The sequence below is a fragment of the Mytilus californianus genome, unplaced genomic scaffold (genome assembly GCF_021869535.1).
Source record: "Mytilus californianus isolate M0D057914Y unplaced genomic scaffold, xbMytCali1.0.p SCAF_10, whole genome shotgun sequence".
Lineage (NCBI taxonomy): Eukaryota > Metazoa > Mollusca > Bivalvia > Mytilida > Mytilidae > Mytilus > Mytilus californianus.
Window position 1 is genome coordinate 14,895,369 of NW_026262582.1, and position 26,473 is coordinate 14,921,841.

A 26,473-nucleotide genomic window follows, 5' to 3' on the forward strand; every position below is an offset into this window, starting at 1 on the left:
AAAGAACTTATATCACAAGGAGCAGACGTAAATGTATGTGATAAATGGCTTTGTTCTCCATTATATCTAGCTGCATCACATGGTTATAAATATGGAAATCAATATGGATTTACGCCATTGTGGACATCCATAGAAAATGATAATATCGAAATTGCTGAACTGCTATTGGGGTGGGTGGGGTATCTGGGGGAGAGGTGTCATTTTTTTTCCTCAAGATTTAAGAAATTGTCAATTGTCAATTTTCCAAAGAAAAAAATTTGGGGTCACAATTAATTTTGCTAATTCTTTGTATATAGTCTGAAAACAAATTTACTAAGTATTGCGCAACAGCACAGTGTATTGCACAACAGCAAGAAATCTTCAATTTAATATAAATTCAAATCATACAACCAATTTCAAGTTCTTTGATTACATTTATTCTGTGTCAGAAACCTATAATGTGTCAAATATTTAATTACAATCCAAATTCAGACATGTATCAAGCTTGAATATTGTGTCTATTTTTGCCCCAACTGTTCAGGGTTGGACCTCTGCGGTCGTATCCAGCTGTGCTCAGCGAAGCAGTTTATTTGACCTTGACCTCATTTTCACATTTTATTGTTCAATGTTTATTGTATGTGTTTTGGTCTTTTTTTAACCGGATTTTCAAAAAAGAAAAATAGGTTATTGTTTTGGGGATGTACGGCTAGCGGGCAGGCGGGCGGCTGCCAAACAGTGTCCGTTCATGGAAACGCTTTGACGAAATTTTTTCGAAGGTAAAGTTCAATTTTTCTCGATTTTAGCTTTTCTTGTTGTTGAGTTATAGCCCTTTCCATAGAATTTAATTTTTGATGAAATTCTTATTAATTACTCCATTCTGTTCAAAGGGAAATAACTCATTTTTAAATTTTAGATTTTAAAAGACATTGAATGAATGATAAATGACATTTTGGATTGTTTTTTTTCTTTTCTTTGGTAAATTGTTTGAAGAATTTTGTGGTAGGTTTGTTTGTTATTCTGTATAAACTAATTAACTGAATGCTATATATAGTTGTTTTTTTGATGAAGTGAACTCCTTTAATTAGATAATAATCTATTTTTATTACAGGATATATTTCATTACATTACAAAACCCCGTATAACCCAGATACAAATGAATCCGGACGTTGACGCGTTAGAATAGAACACACCGTGTACCACTGAGTATTCGATTATGTCATGACAAGTAGAAATATGACGATAAGTAGTATTCGATTATGTCATGAAAAGTAGAAATATGACAATAAGTAGTATTTGATTATGTCATGACAAGTAGAAATATGGCGATAATTAGTGTTCGATTATGTCATGACAAAAAGAAATATAGTGATAAGTATTTTTTTATAATGACATGACAAGTAGAAATATGGTGGTAAGCAGTATTCGATAATGTCATGACAAGCAGAAATACAGCCATAAGAGTTATTCGATTTTGTCATGGAAAGTAGAAATATGGCGCTCAGAGGTGTTCGATTATGTCATGACAAGTAGAAATATAGCGATAATTAGTATTCGATAGTGTAATAACAAGTAGAATTATGGCGATAATTATTGTTCGATAATGTCATGACAAGTAGAAATATGGTGATAAGTAGTATTCGATTATGTCATGACAAATAGAAATATGGCGATACGTATTGTTTGATAATGTCACGACACAAATAGAAATATGGCAATAAGTACTGTTTGATAACGTCTTGTCACAAGTAGAAATATGGCGATAAGTATTGTTAGATAATGTCATGACAAGTAGAAATATGGCGATACGTATTGTTCGATAATGTCATGACAAGTAGAAATATGGTGGTAAGTAATATTCGATAATGTCATGACAAGTAGAAATATGGCGATTAGTATTGTTCGATAATGCCATGACGAGTAGAAATACGGCGATAAGTATTGTTTGATAATGTCATGACACAAATAGAAATATGGCGATAAATACTGTTTGATAACGTCTTGTCACAAGTAGAAATATGGCGATAAGTATTGTTAGATAATGTCATGACACAAGTAGAAATATAACGATAATAATTGTTAGATAATGTCATGACAAATAGAAATACGGCGATTAGTCGTGTTCAATAATATCAAGACAAGTAGAAATATGGCAATAAGTAGTGTTCGGACATGTCATAGCCATCTGTTACACAATTATTATTCATTTTACTGCTTTCTAATAATCGGATAAATCAATCAACCAATCAACTAATAGAGCAATCAAAATCTCTATTTATTTTTTAACAGCAATAACTACTGTGGTGGGTGTATGGCAGTCGTTTACTGTAACAACAGAACTGTTAACTGTTTCAAGTGAAAGAAGAAGACACATTGAGATACAATAAAATGTCAAAAACTGTATACGTCAATGCTTAAAAAATAACTAAATTTCTTTTTAGAAAAATACACATGCTTCACTGAATAAATGAATTAAATGATTGCAAATCTTGTGTCGACAATCGTGTTTTGTTTTACAATTTAATTCTGTTTTCCTTAACCATTAAACGAAATTTTCCCTCAAGTAAGACAAACAAAAATACATTTTTATTTCCGGTCTCCTAGCAGATAATTTTGTTTTGCGGAACGGAAATTATTATCTCCTTCAGGAAGATCATCTTTGCTAGCTAAGGGTTAAGAGAGGAGGTGTCGAATCGGAACCCTTGGCTAGCGACGATAGGGAAAGAGCAGACACGCTGAATAATAGTATACTATCCTAGTGCATGTTACTTTGATGGCAGTCGGCAAACATTGATGTATTTCGATAAATATTAAGTTCATAAAAAGAAGTATTCAAATGCAGCACAGAAACATTAATCAAACGACAAATAAAACATCTAGTCTAAGAGTTCAACATTCGGTCTTTTTTTTATGACCTATAAGAAAACAAATCCTGTAAATTTTAGTGAGATAAAAATCACTTATTATGTTCATTAAATCGTTGACTAGACCCCTTTTGAAAGATATGTGGTTCTCTCCGGGCACTCCGGCTTTCAAATTCTCCACCAATAAAAACTTATCGCCACGAGATAGTTAATAGTGCTGAAATTGGCATTAAAAATACCAATAAATCAATCAATCAATCTACTCTTTACAACTTAGCACCTCATTATTTTCTATTCTTTATTCGTTTGACCTATGTTTTCTATCATTTATTTGTTGGGCCTAATTTCTGTAGTTTTGGCCATGTATTCCTTATTCTGAAAACCGAACCAAGACCCTCACTTAGAGCATGAAAATGTGTGAATAATTGAAATATAAACTATAGCTGTTTCAATATAAAAACGCATCCTCGACAATCTACTGGCTATATCAACAAAAAGTTCCTGTCATCTGTGTTATAACTTTATTACTTTCCTATTGAATTGATATTTTGATTATTCACCAGTTGCATGAATATGACACTACAGAAGTATTGGAAGACATCAATAATGTTTTTTGACACTTCAAATATGCAATTACCGTAACAAGATGTATGGTTCTATATCTTTAAAATGCTTTTGTTTTATCCAACATTTTTTCTGAAATACTACTTCTGTAAAAAGTATTTTTTTCAAATACCGTATTTCAAGGACAAATATCTTATTTCAAGAGGACACATATCTTACTTCAAGGACATATCTTATTTCAAGGACCACGTTATTTTACAGCATCAATATATTTCACCTTACAGCACTGATGCAAATTTTTTTTTAGTGATAAGTTAGCAACGTTGTGAAAATGGTTATAATGGTAACACTGAATATAAATGATAACGAACAACTCAAATGTTAGTTGGTCTAATGCATGTATTGGCTACAAATTGTCTTTGGTAGTTTTAGTAGTTTTGAGTTGCTGTCTCATTTAAGTATGTACACCCCATTGTTGGTCTAGAATGGATATTTGAGTCGTTCACTTGCTGTCTCATTAACATACATTCATTCCACATCTTCCTCAAATCTGTCCACTAAGCACGCGGCTTTAAGAAGTAAGAGTAAAGACTGGTCGGCTCGGAGTCAAACACGTTAAACATCTCAGCGTGTCGGTCAAGTACAAAGCAGGATTCATATTAATATCGCACTTACATGACTTTTTGTTCTCATCCAAAATATGCATTTAATTTGCCACTGGACGTCAAACAGCCGTCCAGCCGTTCCCACATCTGCGTATAGTATCTTTTTGTTTATTTCATATGGTTTTTACCTCCCGTCCTTATACTGTCCTGTAGTATCGCGACATTTTTTTTCAACTTTAATAAAAAAACAAAAACAATACAACAGTGACTCTTTTCACAAAAAATCTAAAGAGTAAAAATACTCGTAAGTCATACACATTTCAGTATAACTTACGATAAATCCTAATTAGTGAAAAAACAAGAGAACATTTTTGTCTTTTATGAAGCATGTTAAAAAGTTGCATCTTTCAAATACATCGATTAAAACTTCAAATCGGCACTTTTAAAAACAAGAGGCTCATGAGAGCCTGATATCGCTCACCTGTAAATTCAGTTTCAGGCATTTGACTTATTTGTATATTAAAGATGATACATAACCCAAAACTGTAAAATTTCCTAAAAATTAACTATTTCTGGACAGTAACCCAACAATAAGTTGTCCTATTGGTCTAAAGATTATTTGACAGGTAGATCTAAACCTGTTTAACACTTTCACCTATGTCAGTTTTGCTCTTACTGCTTTAGTTTTTGAGATGAAAGCCAAAAACTTCATTTGACCCCTATGTTCTATTTTTAGAAACTGCCGCCATGTTTTTTAAATGGATCAAATCCCCGAATACAATCTATAAACTAGATACCCTAAGAAACATTCAATTAAAGTTTTTTAAGTATTTGGCCAAGTAGTTTCAGAGAAGAAGATTTTTGAAAAAGTAATTAGACTTCCACAAAAAATGTAAAAAAAAACGTTTTAAGGGCAATAACTCCCAAAGGGGTCAATTGACTATTTTGATCATGTTGACTTATTTGTAGATTTTACTTAGCTGAACATTTATTGCCATTTATACTTTCTCTCTTTCTATTATAATATTTAAAAAAAAACCTTTAACAGTAAAATTTAATAAAAATAAACTATTTCCAACAGTAACCCAACAATTGGTTGTCGAACTTGTCTGATAATTTCATAACAGATAGATCATGACCTATTTATCACTTAAACTCCCTTTCACTTAAGAGATATAAGCCAAAAACTGCTTTTGTCCCCTATGTTCTATTTTTAGCCATGGCGGCCATGTTTGTTGATGGATCATAACTTCGGATACAATTTATAAATAACATACCATAAGAAACATTTAGTTAAAGTTTGGAAGTATTTGGCCTAGTAGTTTTAGAGAAGAAGATATTTGAAAAAGTAATAGACTTGCACGAGAAAATGTAAAAAATAAACGTTTCAAGGGCAATAAATCCCTAAGGAGTCAATTGACTATTTTGATCATTTGACTTATTTGTAGATCCTACTTAGCTGAACATTTTTGCCATTTACACTTTCTCTTTATCTATTATAATATTAAAGATAATAACCAAAAACAGTAAAATTTCATAAAAATAAGCTATTTCGGAGAGTAACCCTACAATTGGTGGTCCAATTGGTCTGAAAATTTCATAGCAGATAGATCGTAACTTGTTCATCACTTTACCTCCCCGTCACTTTTACTCTAACTGCTATAGTTTTTGAGATAAAAGCCAAAAACTGCATTTGACCCCTATGTTCTATTTTTAGACATGGTGGCCATGTTTGTTAATGGATCAAAAGTTCGGATACAATTTATAAACCAGTAACCCTAAGAAACGTTCAGTTAAAGTTAAGAAGTATTAGGCCCAGTATTTTCAGAGGAGAAGATTTTTAAATGTTAGCAAACATGATCTTTCTTTAGATAAATCAAATTTAAACGGTAACAACTGTCCTTTCCTAGATTGAGATATTTCGGTTTTACACGGGAAACTCCACACTAAAATTTACGACAAAAAGGGACGATTTTTCGTTCTCTAATGTTAATTTTCTCTTTTTGGATGGTGATGTTCCTTTTGCACCATCGTACGGTGTTTATATTTCACAACTCGTTCGCTATGCCCGTGTCTGTTGTGACCTTTTTGATTTTAACGAACGTAATCTATGTATTACTGGTAAATTATTAAGCAAGGGATTTCGTTACCACAAATTACTTAAAACCTTTACTAAATTCTTCCACAGATTTAAAAATTTGGTTTTGAAATTTGGTTGTACCTGTAGAAAACTTATTTCAAACGGGATTGCACATCCTCATTTTTACGGCAATATTGTTTACTGTGCCCGGAAATTTAGAAACGATCCTGGTAAACTTATCGATCCTTTAAATAAACTTATTCTAAAAGGTTACCAATTCAACACTGTAATTAGATCATTAAATATTGTTTTTAGTGGTACTAATATTGATTTTGTTATCAGTAAATTAAAAGCAAACTAAATATTATTGTTATATACATATACACATTCATGGATCTACAATCTGTCGATAACTGTATCTTGGCATTGTACAAGATCATGTTTTTTTCTGACTGTTTATGACGTCTTTACACTAAATCTATTGGATGTTGGATGTGTACGGATTGATAATTTAGTCTTAGATGCATGATTTTTTGAACTAGCTGTCAGTAACTGCGAGTACTCTCAGATCTGTACTTAGTGTCTTTTTGTTGTTTGGATGTACAAGTACCCGGCCACGTACACTTGTATTTGTAGTATTTGTATTTTTATCCATCTGATGAGTTAAGCCTCTTTCAACTGATTTTTATAGTTCGTTCTTATGTTGTACTGTTACACCACTGTCCCAGGTTAGGGGGAGGGTTGGGATCCCGCTAACATGTTTAACCCCGCCACATTATGTATGTATGTGACTGTCCCAAGTCAGGAGCCTGTAATTCAGTGGTTGTCGTTTGTTTATGTGTTACATAATTGTTTTTCATTCATTTTTTGTACATAAATTAGGCCATTAGTTTTCTCGTTTGAATTGTTTTACATTGTCATTTCGTGGCCTTTTATAGCTGACTGAGCGGTATGGGCTTTGCTCATTGTTGAAGGCCATACGGTGACCTATAGTTGTTAATTTCTGTGTCATTTGGTCTCTTGTGGAGAGTTGTTTCATTGGCAATCATACCACATCTTTTTTTTTATGATGAACACATTGTTTTGGTCATAATAACTTTTTTGTAGATCTTACTTTGCTGAACATATTTGCAGTTTAGTTACAGTTTATCTTTATCTTCAATAATATTCAAGATAATAACCAAAAACTGAAAAAATCCTTAAAATTACCAATTTAGTGGCAGCAACCCAACATTGGGTTGTTCGGTCCGTCTCAAAATTTCAAGGCTGATAGCTATAGAACATTTTTACCTCGTGTCAGATTTGCTGTAAATGCTTTAGTTTTTGAGATATAAGCCAAAAACTGCATTTGACCCCTATGCTCTATTTTTAGCCATGGCGACAAAACCTCAACGAGACAAAGATATTTTTAAAAGTAAACCTTTTTTGTGATATTGCCATTTTTTGATCGGTTCGATTCTCTGAAATAAATTATATCAAGACCTTCGATTTTTTTCACCCTTTACACCACCATATAACATTTAAAATTAAAACCCTGTTTACAAAAATAATCCCCTGTAAAAATTGGTACCATACGGTAAGCATTTATTGATTTAGGATATAATTCAGCATATTTTGTAACTATTGAACCAGAAAATAAATCATACCGAAGAACAAGTGATCAGTATCATTGACAAACAGGTTTGTTGAATTTGGAGGTAGATTTTCCAGCGTGTTGTCGGCATTCTTATGCGAAATAACTGTTTTGCACCTCTTCCAGTCGCATTATTCGCATTTATAAAACCTTGTTATAATTACTGAATTTACAGTAGTTGTTATTTAATGTTGATTCTGTTTTCAAATTATGTTGATTAAGTAATCTCCCTTGTCACCCACGAGTTAAAACAGATCAGCAATAAAACGATTGATAAGTAATCGGTTTTTGTTCTCTCTCCCTACGAACCAGTTACAAACAACGACTACTGACATCTAAACAACAGGGAAGACAAAGACATTTGACATAAACTCGTCAGCCAAACGATGTCTTAAAGTAGAAGATATGAAAGGGTATCTTTTTTGGTCACTTTAATTCGAAAACAAAAGTTATTATAAATCTACTTATTTCAGAATTATATCAATTTCAAACAAACAGTCGTAGTTATCCTGATTTCATGTTTTACTAATTGACACACACAGTACATAAAACACATAACAAAAGCCATCAAAACACAAGGTACCAATTTACGAGTACTATCAGTTACTGAAAGCTATCATTGAGAAGACACGACCACTATGAGAAGGATTTTAATTTTTCATATTGTACACACTATAAGAATAAGGAGACTGATGCGGTATGATTGAAATTAAGACAGCTTTCCAACACAGTCCAAATGACGGGGCTGTAAGGAATTATAGGTTATCGTATGGCCTTCGACAATGAGAAAAAGGCATACCGTATAGTCAGTTATAAAAGGCCCGGCATGAAAAATGCAATACAAGTATGGTTTCTTAAATTCCGACAGAGTGATTTAAGTATTATATCATAAACTTCCATGAAATTAAAAACAACATGAATAAACTTCATCTGCATGTGGTAAACACATGTCGTTTGAAATATTATACAAGCAATTAATTAGAAACGGAGTTATTCATCAAGGAGACAACAACCCAACCACAAAATTTAAATAAATTTAAAAACAATCTAATTTCTGCATAAACATCATATCTATGAAACAAAACAGGTACATTAATATGTTGCAAGGTTGAACTAGTTTTATATATCAGCTTTCCCTTTTTAAATATAAATCAACGTAAAGACAAAAGGTACATGCAGAAAACACAAGAAAGTACACAAATAGAAAAAAATAATAAAAAATGGTATACAGTATCAATAAGTGCTTGCAGTTATTGAAAGCACGCTCAAAGTACTTCAACTGAATTAATAAAAAAAATATGGTTTCATCAACTCTCATTCCGGTTGCTGACCTTTATTGGATATTTTCAAAAAGCAACGTATAAAAACAATACAAAAGAATAGGTATGCACTGCCAGGACGTACTTTGAAACCAAAATACAGATAAAAAAACACAAAAAATAACATTTAAGCACTGAATCATTTATTCATTAGAAAAAATATGTTTATCCAAAGCACTCTAGACACATGGGTTGAACAACATGAGTATATTGCAACAATGTTTGTTGTTGAAGCGTGTCTATTTACGATATACGCTTTAGTAGAAGTTTTCAGGTAAAACGTAATCGAATGTGTGTTCTCAGATTTTGGTATTTTAGCATAGCACGTAGTCAAACAACGACAACGTTGATGGAACCTATATTATTAGGTTCAAAACCAAAATGCATTGCGAGAGTATTGTATTTGTTTTGAGTTAATATATAGTATATAATAGTATCAGTAGAACTGGTTTGTATATAGTCACTTTCGAAATGTTTATGTGTGATTATAAACAACATTTATGTTCAAATTTGAGAAACACCATATGAGGGATGTTGGTTGTGTACGATACCTGTCATACCATGAGACAAATAACAATTCGAGGAAAGAACTTCAAAACAAACAAGCTTTGACTGGGAAGCTGACCATAGGTCTGGTACCTTAGCAAATACTTAATTTTATAACAATATACGGAATCTGGTAAGTACATTAAGTTTAATTCTAAAAATCAAGCATCCTTTGATTGCGATAAATTGAAAAAGACCAGTACCTTCCGAGCAATATAGGAATTAGTCCTAACAAATTTCTAAACACAAAATTCCACATTTTCATCGACCTTGTTCTTTTTTTAAATCGATTCGAAGCCGCAACCCCGTGTCATACAATGCCAACACCAGCATGTGACGTTTTATACGGTGATTCATACCAACAATGGATTTGTCAAAATCTGCAGTAAAATATAATAAGTCAGACATCGAAATATATAGATTATAAAAATAAAAAGATGTGGTATGATGGCCATTGAGACTACTCTCTACAAGGGACCAAATGACACAGAAATTAACAACTATAGGTCACCGTACGGCCTTCAACAATGTGCTAAGCCCATACCGCATAGTCAGATATAAAAGGCCCAGAAATGATAAATGTAAAACAATTCAAATGAGAAAACTAACGGCCTAATTTACGTACAAAATAATAAACAGCCAAAAACAAATATGTTACACATCAACAAACGACAACCAATGCATTAGAGGCTCCTGACAAAAGTACAATTAACAAGAATTATTTTTGCATGGTTGCATGGAAAAAGAAGCAAGTTTTTCCAAAACTTAAACAATTTACATACTACATTTCAAAATAAAATGAAAGTTATATTTAAAATTCGTTATATCCATTCTTCAAGTTGTTTTTTGTGACAATCTATCAATTTCAATTTTTTCCACGGAATATTTGTGTCTGCGTCCAACTAAAAAACAAACAAAAACATTTCAGCAATTAATCAATATTTCATATGGAATCTAATCTGAAATAATTTCGATGTTTTCCGTTTATGATTCAGGAAGATGAGTAAACTTGTATTGCGTTCATTTTAAACTATTAGTCATGTTAAATTCCAATTAAGAAGATGATATTTAAACACTTAAATGGTAGAAGACATCAATATATAATCGAATATCTAAAATATCCATTTACTATTTTTTTATTTTCACTGCCATTATATTCGTAGACGTATTGGTATGTTAAGTAAACATGGGTATAATAAACAAATTTATAGGCGTAATACCAGGCTAGAAAACGTAAAATTTCCATAGCTGCTGGATAATGTGAAATATTCGAAATCTAATTCCATTTTTGCATCGCCTAGCATGCATGACTATCAAAACACTCGCATTTAAGTTAAGGCAACAGCATTTTACCGATGTTCATATCTCGCATATAGACTAAGTAGGGAAAAACCATATAGACTAGGTAGGGACAAACCATATAGACTAGGTAGGGACAAACCATATAGACTAAGTAGGGACAAACCATATAGACTAAGTAGGGACAAACCATATAGACTAGGTAGGGACAAACCATACAGACTAGATAGGGACAAACCATATAGACTAAGTAGGGAGAAACCATATAGACTAGGTAGGGACAAACCATATAGACTAAGTAGGGACAAACCATATAGACTAGGTTGGGACTAACCATATAGACTAGATAGGGACAAACCATATAGACTAGGTAGGGACAAACCATATAGATTAGGTAGGGACAAACCATATAGACTAAGTAGGGACAAACCATATAGACTAGGTAGGGACTAACCATATAGACTAGATAGGGACAAACCATATAGACTAGGTAGGGACAAACCATATAGATTAGGTAAGGACAAACCATATAGACTAGGTAAGGACAAACCATATAGACTAAGTAGGGACAAACCATATAGACTAGATAGGGACAAACCATATAGACTAGGTAGGGACAAACCATATAGACTAGGTAAGGACAAACCATATAGACTAGGTAGGGACAAACCATATAGACTAGGTAGGGACAAACCATATAGACTAGGTAAGGACAAACCATATAGACTAAGTAGGGACAAACCATATAGACTAGATAGGGACAAACCATATGGACTAGGTAGGGACAAACCATATAGACTAGATAGGGACAAACCATATAGACTAGGTAGGGACAAACCATATAGATTAGGTAAGGACAAACCATATAGACTAGGTAATGACAAACCATATAGACTAAGTAGGGACAAACCATATAGACTAGGTAGGGACAAACCATATAGACTAGGTAAGGACAAACCATATAGACTAAGTAGGGACAAACCATATAGACTAAGTAGGGACAAACCATATAGACTAAGTAGGGACAAACCATATAGACTAGGTAGGGACAAACCATATAGACTAGGTAAGGACAAACCATATAGACTAAGTAGGGACAAACCAAGTCAACAAACATAAACTAAAGGAATCGCATGAAATCTTAAAGTAGCAAGGCATGATGGGTAAAAATCTCCTGCTGTGCATGCATCATCTGCTATGCAAATTCACCAAGGCAACATGTCACAATTGAGAATAAGACACAATCGGTACAGTCAAATCAGACTATTTTACTGGTAAATTAAGATATAAGATCTAAGATTGCAAATAATACAACACAAATGATCAAACAACTTCTTGGAGGGAAATTAGGCAAATAGGTTTCACCAAATACAGAGAAAAAATATCTCGGAAAGAAAGGTGATAGAGACCAAAAGGACATTCACACTCATTAGTCGAAAATAAACTGACAACGCCATAACAAAATAAAACAAAGACAAAAGACAAACAATAGTACACAAAATACAACACAGAAAACTAAAGACTGAGCAACATGAACTCCTCCAAAAAGCGGAAATTGTGAAATATGAACATTATTCATCTCTGACATGATCAAAACATGAAAAAGACAATATCAATTAAACTTATATAAGGTGTAATAATTATACTGCATAGTCAATACCAAAATACTCGATATTGCAGTTCTGAATAATTTATTCTTAAGCAAATTAGCAATTAGTATTAACGTTAAAAGTAATATAAATTTTAGGTATATGTGTTGATGAGAATGAGTTTCTGTAATATTTATTAAGACCGTAAAGTTGATTAAAGCTGAACATATATTCAAACTTAGTCAATTGATTTGTTACTTACGTTTGTTGAGAAGTTGTTTCCGGAAACACACTATCATTATAGCAATAAATACTGTAAAACAGACCCCAAGAGTAACACTGAGTATAACTGAAAATCAAATCATTTGTATATAAATTATCTAACGTCAAATATGAACGCTCCTACGAAATTAGATCATACCAAATATAAAACATATAATAATTTATTAAATCCATTTTTGTAATGGAATCACACTACTACCATAATGATAAGGAAGTGTTCCAGATTGAATCTCAGGGCAGAAGGGTGCTAGTTGTCTGAAAGGGCACTTTAGCGTAATAACCCAGATTTTAAGGGCACTGTTGGACAGTGTATAAATTTCCTTGAATATTGCTAGGCCAAGCTGGAGAACATTATTTGCATTTTAACCTATTTAGAAATTATTGTGTTCTTGATGTTGGTTCCAATAAGAATTTTTTTTTTATCAAATTATCTTACCAGGAAGCAAAGCATATCATTTTGATTATAATCTAAACAAACTTTTACATTTGGTAAGGAAAATAATCATCAGAAATTTCAATGTTTTATAACTAAATCACCAGTCTATAAAAATAAAAAACCTTAAAGGTATTATAGTCCTTCACCTCGCTATTAAATAAACTAACCCGAATGATACTAAGTTGAAAGCTGTACACTTAGTGAGTTGTTACAGGAAATGTGCAACAAAGAAATTGTGATGTAAAAATAAGAAAATATATACAACATATATTGGCATGCGTCTAAATTTCAGACGGTCATTTCAGAACTTATAGTTTTGACAAAAAATTAATTTTGTTTGTATATGCTGCATATTTCAAACAGTTCTTCCTTTCAGAGAAGGTTAATGCTAACAAATAGATATTTATCCAAGTTTTCTTAATTGTAAAGCTGCAGTTTCTTTTTGAAAATTTTACACATGTGATCATTTAATTAGCCGTCATGATGACAACGGATATGTCCCTGTTCCAAAGGACCACAATACTGTCCATTTGACCTCATATGTGACATCACATGATGTGACGTTACGCCTTCAGTTTATTATTTCTGTTTTCACGAGCAATATGACGGATAGTTTTTTGAGTGTAAGTTTAATTTTTCGGCAACAGACCTGTTTTTCTTATACATAGAAAAAACAATTTCAAATTTTCATATTCGGTCATGTATAAGTATAAGGGGATTTAACCCACTAGTGATTAATGATTTTGGAAATGTATGTTCTGTAAGGGCATGCGTGCAATGTCCGTTTTTGGATTGGTTCGTGATTAACAATCTTTAAGTATTCCGTGAAGTGTTTTGCAAACGGACAAATTTTTTGCATGTCCTTCTTGTTTTTTTTTGGCACGATCTTGATATCTTATATCACTTTTTTTTTTATAATGAAATGATAAAATTTAACAGTACTAAATTGAATGAATTTAGAAAAAGAAACAGAAAAAAAAAAGACAAATAGAGATTAAATTCCCAAACAAACAATTCATTAACACCTACCTGATATCCTGTCTGAGTTAGATTCGTCTGGATAATCAGGGCTGTCAGTAGCGTTATCAGTAGGTGTTACTAAAATTTGAAAGTCATATATATATAAGATCTGTTTTGTTATATCTTGTGATCCGTTTATTTGGCAATCGCCAATGGCAGTCAGCAGGGTTTAAGAACATCAGTTGTTCGACCTGCTAGTCAAATGCGTTTTGTTAAAATATACTTTTTCACTCATTTGGTCTTTTGGAAAATGTTGTTTGTGCTGTATTTAGACCCATCTACCAAGAAATTTGTTTTGCATGCACACGTATAAAAATTGCGGTTTTTATCCAACGCAATCATAGGTTTGAACGTTGTTTTCAATTTAGACTTGTTTATATATATATATGTACAATGTACAATGTATATTAATAGAATACTCTCTTTCTTTCAATGTTTTAAACGTAGACAATATTGTGTTTTTATAGCTCTACTATAAAAAGTAAAATAACAAAAATACCTCCAAGGAAAATTCAAATCGGAAAGTCCTTTATCAAATGGCAAAATCAAAAGCTCAAACATATCAAACGAATGGACAACAACTGTCATATTCCTGACTTGGTACAGGCATTTCCTCATGTAGAAAATGGTGGATTAAACCTGTTTTTTTAGCTAGCTAAACCTCTCACTTATCAGTAACAATGTGTTAAATTCATGCCATTTAGCAAAATATAGATGAAAAAAGACACACATTGTATGGCTAATTTAGATTTGATTTTGATTTTTGGTGTTTTAACGCCACTTTCAATCACCGCTTTTGGGCTATTTCGTGGCGGCCAGTTTTTTATTGGTGGAGGAAGCCGGAGTGCCCGGAGAAAACCACCGACCTTCGATAGGAAAACTGACAGTCCTAGTCAATTAAGATTGGAGTCGAGTGCACCCGCACGAGCGGGGTTCGAACTCACAACCTCAGTGGCTAATTTAGAAGCAGCGGTCATGAAATATATATTCGGAAGGAATGTATTGACATTTATCAATTAAATCTTCTTATTAACATTATACTCAGTGGTAAGAGAAACTGAACACATCATATTCTAAGCCCAATATCGTCCCCTTCTGAATAAAAACAGAAAAAAATTATCCCTGACGACAGTCCTCAAACATTTGGCAACTTATTAATTTAAAAGTGTGGTCTCGCATAGACTTATGAGCAATATACATTGACTGATAGAAATAAACAACAGCAATTAGGTTACTGTAAATCAACTAATTTTCGCGAGCGATCTATTTTTGCGACATTCGCTAGTAGAAAAATAACGCGAAAAATCGTCACGAATATGTAATACTTGGATCTTTCCTTATTTAACTGCATCAAATTAATTTGAAATCGCGATATTTAATCGCCACGAAGTTGACTAGAAAGGGATAAACGTGAAATAAAGTATCCGCGAAAATAAGTTGGTTTACAGTATATTACATCCTAAATGGAATGCTAAATACAAGCCAAAGTAATAAAGTACAAAGGTATACAAAAACTCACAAAAGATGCCAGACTTATAGATTGTTACGCTAGATGTGCTTTTCGTCTTCACGAGTTACATCAGTGGCGCTCGAATCAAAAGCTAGTAAGCCAGAATTCAAGTTACGAAGTTAATGATTCCTGCGAGCCAAAAATTCCAAAACGTTGAGCCAAATACGTCTAAGGGCATCTATACCTGGGGTAAAAAACATTAATGCCATTCCAGGAGAGAGCATTGTTGCTGTTAAAACGTTTTAATCTGACCATTATCTCTTGTTTGACTATTTTCTCAACTTAACATGTTACCCAACAGCTGCGACTTAAAATACCAAAAACACTTTTGAATGTACATTTATCATGTTTAAAAGTACATGTATCTACATCGATATTACGTATTGTTCCTGGAAGTTTGACGTATTATATAGTATTTATTTTTATTGAATATTGTGAGAACAGGGAAGAAAGAAAAAGATGTATTCTCATCATCAGGAGAATGAGCGAACTGACAAACATGATCTAGCCATCTCTTATATTGTTTGAGATACTGGTGGAAACAATTATTATAAATGCTTAATGGCATTCGTTCTTAAGACCACATACACCTTTTTTTTACTTCAGTTCAATATTTACCAATTAGCACAACTGGGTAGCTGTGTCCTGTTCCAACTTTGTTTACAGCGTAACAGGAATATTCTCCTGCCATTGACAAATCTACCTCATCAATTCGAAGAAATGGATCTTCCGTTGTTACACCACTAATACCTATCATTCCAGGAAGAAGCATTGTTGTAGTTCCATTTATATTTCGTTCCCAATAAATGTGATTGTATGGCATATTTGATTGTATATCACATTGGAGAAGTGCAGATGAACCAGCATTTACTGTATAGTTTTCTTTATTTACAGACACTATAGGAGACTCTGCAGATGAAAAAAGATCCATGTTCTGAGATTAAATATTTTTACTTAAATTAACAAATTAGAAAATATGTAAACGAAACAAGGTTCTTGATTTAATATGCCATACACAAATTTCATCTACGTATGAAATATCAGTGACGCTCTTACCAAAGCATTTGACATAATAATAAATAAAATGAATATCGTTAAGTTTGGAAATTCAATACTGGTGATTCGACGTTGAAGCAAATTGAAAACCAAATATTTCGAAAAAATTGTGAGAAATTTTGCTAAGACCATCTTTATATAGAGGTATACAAACCGTTATGGATAGTTTTATAAACAATACATTTACAGAAAATAACGGAATCAATGGTATATCATGATAATAAGCAGACGAGTATTTGATGACACCTTGATGCTGGTTCGAAAGTTGTCATTTACTTTACCTATTGTGTCTACTTTTTCAGTTATAATTTTCTAATGTTTAATGTTATTATTTTATTTGTTAACAAAACTGTTGTTTAAAAGAACGACAAGGAAATAAAAAACAGCTACAAACAAATATTAGTAATAGCTTAAATAAAATCAGGGTGTTTTGAATATAGATGAACATTTCAAATATATGTAACTACAGCGTGCATATCAACTGATTACGTTGCTTTTAATTTATGAAGTATAAGAAAGAATGTAACAGAGATATCAAATTATCAAAAAAGACGGATATTTGTTTTGTTTAAAAAAGAAGTGATCTTCAAAGTACATACTGTGGATTCATCATTATTTGATGGTTACCAATTTTTGTGGATTTCGTTCGTACAGTTTAAACATATTTTATTTGCAAAAAAAAAAAATCACAAAAAGGATTAGACACAAGTTAGTCCAACTTAGATCGTCTTCTCCTAAGATACAATATTAGACAATAGAATTTCATAGCATGCAAATATCAAATTTATTATTACACAATATATAATCAAACATCTGTAATTTAAATGACATATTAAGAAACAGTATAGAAAAACGGAAAGATAGAAAGAAGGAAAAATAAAATATATGCATGAGTGTGTGTGTGTGGATCACATTCAGCTTATGCACATGATTAAACAAGGAACTTTTTGGTCTTGTTTATATAATCAAAAACATTTCTAAATATTTCTTCATTTTGCTAAATTTGGATTTCGTTCGTATTGGTTAGCCACGAATTTTTATTATCAATGAAGAAAACAATTTCTATAGGTTTGTATGCAGACTTTGACAGAACCATAAAATTAAATATCCATGAAATTTCACCACTGTTTCAATCAGTTGAAATTTGTTGCCACCAAAACAATTGAATTGACAATTCCTTGATATATGAAGAAAGAAGGGAAACGATCTAACGTTTTGAAATTTGTTATTTAGTGAAAACATATGAAACATACCACCAAGAACAGTTAACGATATCGTCAAGCTTTCTGTGATCCCCAAAGAATTAATGGCTATACATGTATAATTCCCATTGTCTGATTCGGCAGCGGAATCAATCGTTAAAGATGGACTGCTCAGACTCATACCATGTGTTCCTGGAGTTCCACTATAAATAAAGGTATCTCTGTCGTTGACAGTTTTCTCCCAGTATACATAAGTTTAAACAGGGGTAGATAAAACTGAACAAGGTAAAGTTACACTCTCTCCATATTCAACAAAATAAGTTGGTAAATCTGTTTTAACCACAGGTAAAGCTACAAATAATAAGTCAATGTCAAGCATATATCCTGTTTTATGTACACATTGCGCATATTAAAAACCAAAAGGAATCAAATACTGAATATAGTTGTAAGTTGTTTAAGGTAGATGAGGTGTCTAAATTATAATCCATATAATTTTTTAATAATTTGCCAAAATGTAGTTTATATCATGCTTTTTTAAAAAAAAATAATAAAAAGAATGGGTCACGGGGCTTATTTTCACGCTACAGGTTGTGCAAAATTGACAGATTTTGTATAGATTATGCATGGAAAACCCAATTTTCTGCCATAAAACGAAAACTACACCATAGAATTTTGAGATAAAATATGAGAAGATAGCTCTAATATTATGCTTTCAGATAAGAAAAAGAAAAAATGGGGTCACGGGACCCGTTTTCTTGCTACATAATAAAATAAGTAAATTCCTAACATATTCTATTGTAAAAGTAACTTAATCTGAATTATCTGCCCTTACATTTGAGTTGCCTCCCCTTATGTGGCAAAAAAAATGAATGAAACAAAAGTAGTCTGTCTTTTTGTAAAATACAACCATAAATATGATAAAACATGTCATTTTCTATATTAAAATGAAAATTCTTACACATGAATTACCTACTACTCTCAAAATTTGCACATTTTCTTAAAGATCTAGACCGATTGTTTTCTGGTATTTCAAAATCAAAGATGGAGGAAGACACCCTATCTACCTTAAAGAGTAGATAATAACTTTAATAATAAAGGGAAAGGATACAAAAATGAAAATATGGTAAAAAGTTAAATGACTAATGATTCTGATTAATTGGTAATTACAATGTAGCGGAAATTAATACTAGAAATCGAACAGTAATTGTCTTGATGTGTTATGTGCATATACATGATAGGTCAAACAGTTTGCACAGAGTAATCGTTATCGTGTTTTTATTGTTATTTAATCTTTTAAAGATAAACTAAAATGATACAACCGCACCTCCAGTGACTGATAATGTTGTCCACTGACTTGAACTGGTTCCAACATCATTGACAGCCAAACACAGATAAGCTCCGGAGTCATACAGTGCTACAGATTCTATTGTAAGTGATGGATTATTTGGAGTCATTCCATTTGTACCAAAAGCATTGTGACTCAGTGTGGATAAAACTCCGTTGACTTTTTTTTGCCAATATACTAGATTTGCTTTAGGATCACTGCTCACTGAACACCGTAATGTAATTTTATTTCCATAAACAACGTTATAAACAAAGGCGCCAACAGTCACTAGTGGCAAACCTGAAAAAAAATTAGTTTTTATAATTTTCAATTCATCAATTTAACAAAGAACATATAACTACAAATAAATGAAAATGGATCCTATTTTGTTTAACTTAGTTCTCAATTTCTTAATTGATAAAAGGATATTTTAATGTTTTTTATATGTAATATTCCCTCTGTTATCTATTCATAAATTCATATCAAAGATGTTATGTTTAGTTTCTTTTGTTACCTATTCTGACATCGGACACGGACTTCTTTGGTACTGAGTTGTACTGTGCGTATTGCTGGGTGTTTGTTTACTCTACATTGACTAGAGAAATAGGGGGAGGGTTGAGATCTCACGAAACATGTTTAACCCCGCCGCATTTTTGCGCCTGTCCCAAGTCAGGAGCCTCTGGCCTTTGTTAGTCTTGTTTATTTTTTAATTTTAGTTCATTTATATGATTTGGACTTTACTGTGACGTACATTTTCATTGAACAAGTACACATTTTTGTTTGGGCCCAGCTGAGGCCCGCCTCCAGGTTCGGGGATTTTCTTGCTGTGTTAAGGACGCATTGGTGGCCTTCGGCTGTTTGCTTGGGTTGTTGTCTCTTTGACAAATTCCCCATTTACATTCTCAATTGTATGTGAACATCGATAAGGGTATACTCTGCTTCAGCAGGATTATGAGGAAATGCGACCAAAATTAACACTACGTAAATTTTACGGTTTTCACCTCTGTTTCTTACCTCAAAGGTAATTTTGTTTGCACTGTTTCTTCTTTAAATACCAAAATTAATTTAATCTGTAAATTTTCCAATTGTGTCCTATTCCCTATTGGGACATTATGACTGAGTTTAGATTCACCTTATGGATGATGCTAGCATAGTCCGAGATGCTTATTATTCGACGAATACGGTTTTTACCTGTCTTGATTTGTATATTCAAAATGGAATTATCTGGATTCAAATATCGGTAACTGCTGTTGCTTTTAAACTTGCTGTTAACATGTCTATCATATATATATATATATATATATATATATATATATATATATAATTGAGAATGGAAATGGGGAATGTGTCAAAGAGACAACAACCCGACCATAGAACAGACAACAGCAGAAGGTCACCAACAGGTCTTCAATGCAGCGAGAAATTCCCGCACCCGGAGGCGTCCTTCAGCTGGCCCCTAAACAAATATATATACTAGTTCAGTGATAATAAACGCCATACTAAACTCCAAATTGTACACAAGAAACTAAAATTAAAAATAATACAAGACTAACAAAGGCTAGAGGCTCCTGACTTGGGACAGGCGCAAAAATGCGGCGGGGTTAAACATGTTTATGAGATCTCAACCCTCCCCCTATACCTCTAGCCAATGTAGAAAAGTAAACGCATAACAATACGCACATTAAAATTCAGTTCAAGAGAAGTCCGAGTCTGATGTCAGAAGATGTAACCAAAGAAAATAAACAAAATGACAATAATACATAAATAACAACAGACTACTAGCAGTTAACTGACATGCCAGCTCCAGACTTCAATTAAACTGATTGAAAGATTATGTCTTCATCATATGAATATCAGGCACAATCCTTCCCGTTAGGGGTTTAGTATCATACCATCATAACATATATGAGAAGAACATAACCCGTGTCATGCCAACAACTGGTTTTTAAATAAATGTGTTTAGTGCCGATGCAAAGACCCTATAAGTGAATCAATATTAACGCCAAAATATGCAATCTTTAATGACCTGACAACAGTATCGTAACTATATCCCTTCTTAATAAGTCTATTTAAAGGTTTTGTTAGCTTCAGAGGTGAATACTGACATTTTTGTGCTTTATAAAGAATATTTCCATAAAAAATTGGATGTGAAATACCTGAACGTATAAGAAGTCTGCATGTTGAGCTATATTTACGAATGATGTCCTTATACCGATGATAAAATTTAGTAAATGTTTTGACTAGTTTGTGATATCGAAAACCCTGATGTAATAATTTTTCAGTAATACACAAATTTCTCTCTTTAAAATCTAAAACATTGTTACATACACGAGCGAATCGTACAAGTTGAGATATATAAACACCGTAAGATGGTGACAAGGGAACGTCACCATCTAAAAATGGATAATTAACGATAGGAAATGAAAAATCATCTCTTTTATCATATATTTTAGTATTAAGCTTTCCGTTAATGATATAGATATCAAGATCGAGGAAATGGCAGTGGTCATTGTTAGTATTAGCTTTATTTAAAGTAACTTCAACAGGATAAATTTCTTTAGTATACATACTGAAGTCGTCATTATTGAGAGCCAAAATATCATCCAAATATCTAAAAGTATTATTAAATTTGTGTATCAGATGTTGTTTCGATGGGTCTTTGCTGATTTTTGTCATAAATTGTAACTTATAGCAATAAAAAAAAGGTCCGCAATAAGTGGTGCACAGTTAGTCCCCATTGGAATTCCGATAACCTGACGATATACGGAATCTCCAAAAAAAACAAAAATGTTATCTAGTAAAAATTCAAGGGCATATAGAGTATCAAAGCATGTCCAATTGACATAGTTTTTTTGTTTATTGCTACTAAAAAATGACCTAAAAGAGTTTGAACATATATATTCACATTCTGACTTTTTAAATGCCCATTTAATTAGGTGTGTGAATTTTTCTTAATGAGAATGTGAGGCAATGTGGTATATAGGGTAGAAAAATCAAAACTTTGAACAGATTCAAAATCACCAATATATGCATGTAATTTATCAAGTACTTCCAACGAGTTCTTGACACTCCAAAAGTAATTAATTCCACTATTTTCGAAGGCCTTATTTGAACAATTTATTATAAGGTTTTTGATTGTACCAAGTGTACTGGTAAGAAGAATAGACAATTTAGTAGTGGAACAATGGCTTCAAGACGAAATGAATCTATATTTGTAAGGTGTTTTGTGTAGCTTCGGAAGCCAATACATAGTTGGGACTTTCATTGTATTTGGTTCTGCTTGTAAAGCGGTAGCTAAAAGTTTATGTTTGTTACAGATGTCGTTTTCTGAAAATGGAGTCAGTTGGAATGTTGGTGAATTGGTGATTTCTTTTTTCAGAACCTCAATGTAAAATTTACGTCAAACAATAATAATATTATTAGCAGCTTTATCGGCCGGGACAAAAACAAATTCCTTGGCTAGTTCTTTTAGCTTATGTTTGATACTAGAAATAGGTTTATTGTGGTTATTGTTAAGAGTAAAATGTTCTTTAAAATGTTGAATACGTATATCAACTATGTTCATTACTGAATTAAAAAAAGAGTCCAAAGATTTTTTGTCAGCTTTTTCCCGTTTTATCCATTTCAAACAGTAAGTATGGAGTGAGTCGTGGATGATATTACGACACTCATTCCAATTAATAATTGACGGGGGACGATATTTAGGTCCTTTACTGAGGAATGATTTTAACTCTCGGTCTTGAACGATGTTAAGATCTCCTGTTATAACATGGGAAATGGGTCCATAAATGTATTCGGAATTACTGCAATTACATGAAGTAGGTGTATTTTCACTGATATTAACATCTTTACACAATTGGCTATAATTAAACACAAATTTCCGGGTAGATTTCTTGTAAATATAACAAATAAGAGGGAGCTCAGTATTATCAAAATATATATCCCGGAATTTGTTCTTTAACAGAATGGTCGTTAAAAATACCGGCAATATTTACAAAATCAAAACCTTTATTGACATACTTTATTTTAATAAACTGTTTTATATGATCTTCAGGGCGATCAATTTTGGGAAACAGTTTAGAATAACAATATGCCATTATAATTTGAACGATTTCATACTTAGGACTGCTATATGAAATTGTGTTGCAATCCTCTAAAATTTTATTTAACTTATTAACCGGTAATGAACAGAGCTTTGTTAACAGATAATGTCTGCCGTTGTTTTTTGAAATAGAAGTTATGTCCGAAATATTGGTATGATTAGTCCGAAATTTTATTTGATTGGGATTTTTCCTACGACCATGAGAACGGTTTTTACGAACAGTTTTAGAAACTATATCCAAAATGTTAACATAATCGGTTCTTGATATATTACCAATTCCCATGATATTATCATTAAGACCGAGAGGGTAGACTGTCTGTAATTTTTTAATCCAATTTAATTCAATTATTTTCCGTGATCGTACAAACTTTGAATGAGATTCACCAGGCTGCTTATTTACTACTTCTAAAGGTTGAACTGCTAAATATTTAATAGGATGATTGTGCTTCTTAAGGTGTTGATAAATGATACTTGTGAATTTATTGGGTCTTTAAAACGATACCGATGTTCTTGAGTGCGTTTAGATAAATATCGTCCAGTTTCACTTACGTACCGAATACCGCATCCCGGTTTGTTTCATGTGAGTAAATAAATAATACTGTTTGTTTTTCAAGTTATATCAGTTTCAAAATTTAAAGAAAATGTGCGACCATTTAACGTGGACCTTACCGTATTGTTGGTGGAAAGACGGGGACATGTAAGTCATTTTTTGGCATGACACTTATCGATAGAAGGGTAACCACGATTTTTATTGGTAAAAATGTTAGCGATGGTAGTATTTTTAGATAAGCGATTTTGAAGATTGAGACGTGTAGATACCCTTTGAACGAGTTTAGTATTTAATATTTTTCCATTTCTAAGCTTCATATTTGTTTTTTGTTTGTGAATTATATTAGAAAGGAGCAAATAAAATTGAGAATGGAAATGGGGAATGTGTCAAAGAGACAACAACCCGACCATAGAGCAGACAACAGCCGAAGGCCACCAATGGGTCTTCAATGCAGCGAGAAACTCCCGCACCCGGAGGCGTCCTTCAGGTGGCCCCTAAACAAATATATATCTAGTTCAGTGATAATGGACGTCATACTAAACTCCAAATTATACACAAGAAACTAAAATTTAAAATGATACACAAAGCCCAGAGGCTCCTGACTTGGGACAGGCGCAAAAATGCGGCGGGGTTAAACATGTTTTTTGAGATCTCAACCCCCCCCCCCTATACCTCTAGCCAATGTAGAGAAAAACAAACGTACAACAGTACGCACAGTAAAACTCAGTTTAAGAGAAGTCCGAGTCCGATGTCAGAATAGGAAACAAAAGAAAATAAACAAAATGACAATAATACATAAATAACAACAGACTACTAGCAGTTACTGACATGCCAGCTCCAGACCTCAATTAAACTGATTGAAAGATTATGTCTTCATCATATGAATATCAGGCACAATCCCTCCTGTTAGGGGTTTAGTATTATACCGTCATAAAATATACGAGAAGAACATAACCCGTGTCATGCCAACAACTGGTTTTAGAATAAATATGTTTAATTCCGATGCAAAGACCCTATAAGTGAATCAATTTTAAAGCCAAAATATGCAATTTTTAATGACCTGACAACAGTATCGTAACTATATCCCTTCTTAATAAGTCTGTTTAAAGGTTTTGTTAGCTTTTGAGGTGAATACTGACATTTTTGTGCTTTGTAAAGAATATTACCATAAAAGATTGGATGTGAAATACCCGAACGTATAAGATGTCTGCATGTTGAGTTATATTTACGAATGATGTCCGTATACCGATGATAAAATTTAGTAAATGTTTTGACTAGTTTATGATATCGAAAACCCTGGTGTAATAATTTTTCAGTAATATATAAATTTCGCTCGCTAAAATCTAATACGTTGTTACATACACGAGCCAATCGTACAAGTTGAGATATATAAAGACTGGCGTCCAGAATATGAACCAGCATACAATGAATTAAATTATGTAAAAATGATAAATCTGTTCGGCTAAAGATGTCAAACGCTATCCGTATTAATTACCCGGAAAAAAAGGTTATAGCAGGGTAGCGACAGACGTCTGACTAAATAGTAGAATGGGGCTGAATATTGAAATACTACTTTTTGATAAATATCCCTAAAGTAATGAACTAGAGAAGTTCTCGCTCGGACACACACTCCATAATCTAGTATATGATAAGAGCATAAACCTGAAGCACGGGGAGGCACTCTACTGTCTCCACACGGCACTAAAGACAAACTCTGTAAAAAATAAAATTGAGAAATATATTTTTTTTCGTGTGTATATTTGTTTGTTTGTTTGTTTGTAATAAAATAAACAGCTGATGTTCATAAATATTATGTCGATCAATTAATGCATTAAGATGATTGTATTCCTATAACCTGACAGTCTGTACATTTTTCATAATAACATTAAAAACAACTAGTTTCGTGTTATTGAGTAAATTGGAAATATCTTTCTTTTATCTTTTATTTTGTTATGAAAATAATTAAAACTAACCTCCTTTAATTGTCAAACTTATCTTATCACTTCTGACAGTGCCAACTGCATTACTGGCAATGCACGTATACTCGCCGATGTCAGCCATTGTGATTTTTAGTATAGTCAGAGAGGGGTTTCATACCGAAACTCCTCTGGTTCCCCTATCTCGTTGGTTAATTGCTTTTATTATTCCATTTGAAGACTTTTCCCAGTATATATATTGTAATGATACACGTGAAATGACAGAACATTGGAGTGTCACTTCACCTCCGTATTCTACATTATAACTCATGGTTGATGTATAAACAGAAGGAACTTCTACAAAGCATAATAAATTATCAAAATAATGATTCTCAAAAACAATTTCAATCCCATGAATAGAAAAGATAGAGAGATCAAAGAAAATTCCAAGGCTAAAACGTAATCGGAGATTTCATTAAAGTCTGTGTAACTATACAAAACTACTCATATACATTGCGTTGACATTAAATATAGTTGATATGGTGATTTCTGTACATTTTTTATAAAGAACATTTTGGCTATGCATTTAGCGAAGCGCTA

General features: G+C 32.5%; 1 protein-coding gene across 1 annotated transcript; it reads right to left on the minus strand.

Moving 5' to 3' along the window:
• Positions 1-9,423: 9,423 nt before the first annotated feature.
• On the minus strand, positions 9,424-26,230 carry LOC127717664 (B-cell receptor CD22-like). Its single transcript, XM_052223409.1, has 7 exons — positions 25,931-26,230; positions 19,306-19,605; positions 18,033-18,332; positions 16,342-16,632; positions 14,223-14,291; positions 12,738-12,824; positions 9,424-10,489 (listed from the first exon to the last, which is right to left on the minus strand). Exons 3-7 carry the CDS (start codon positions 18,160-18,162, stop codon positions 10,422-10,424), a joined length of 645 nt encoding a protein of 214 aa, XP_052079369.1. The 5' UTR covers positions 18,163-18,332; positions 19,306-19,605; positions 25,931-26,230; the 3' UTR covers positions 9,424-10,421.
• Between the last annotated feature and the right edge of the window lie 243 nt (positions 26,231-26,473).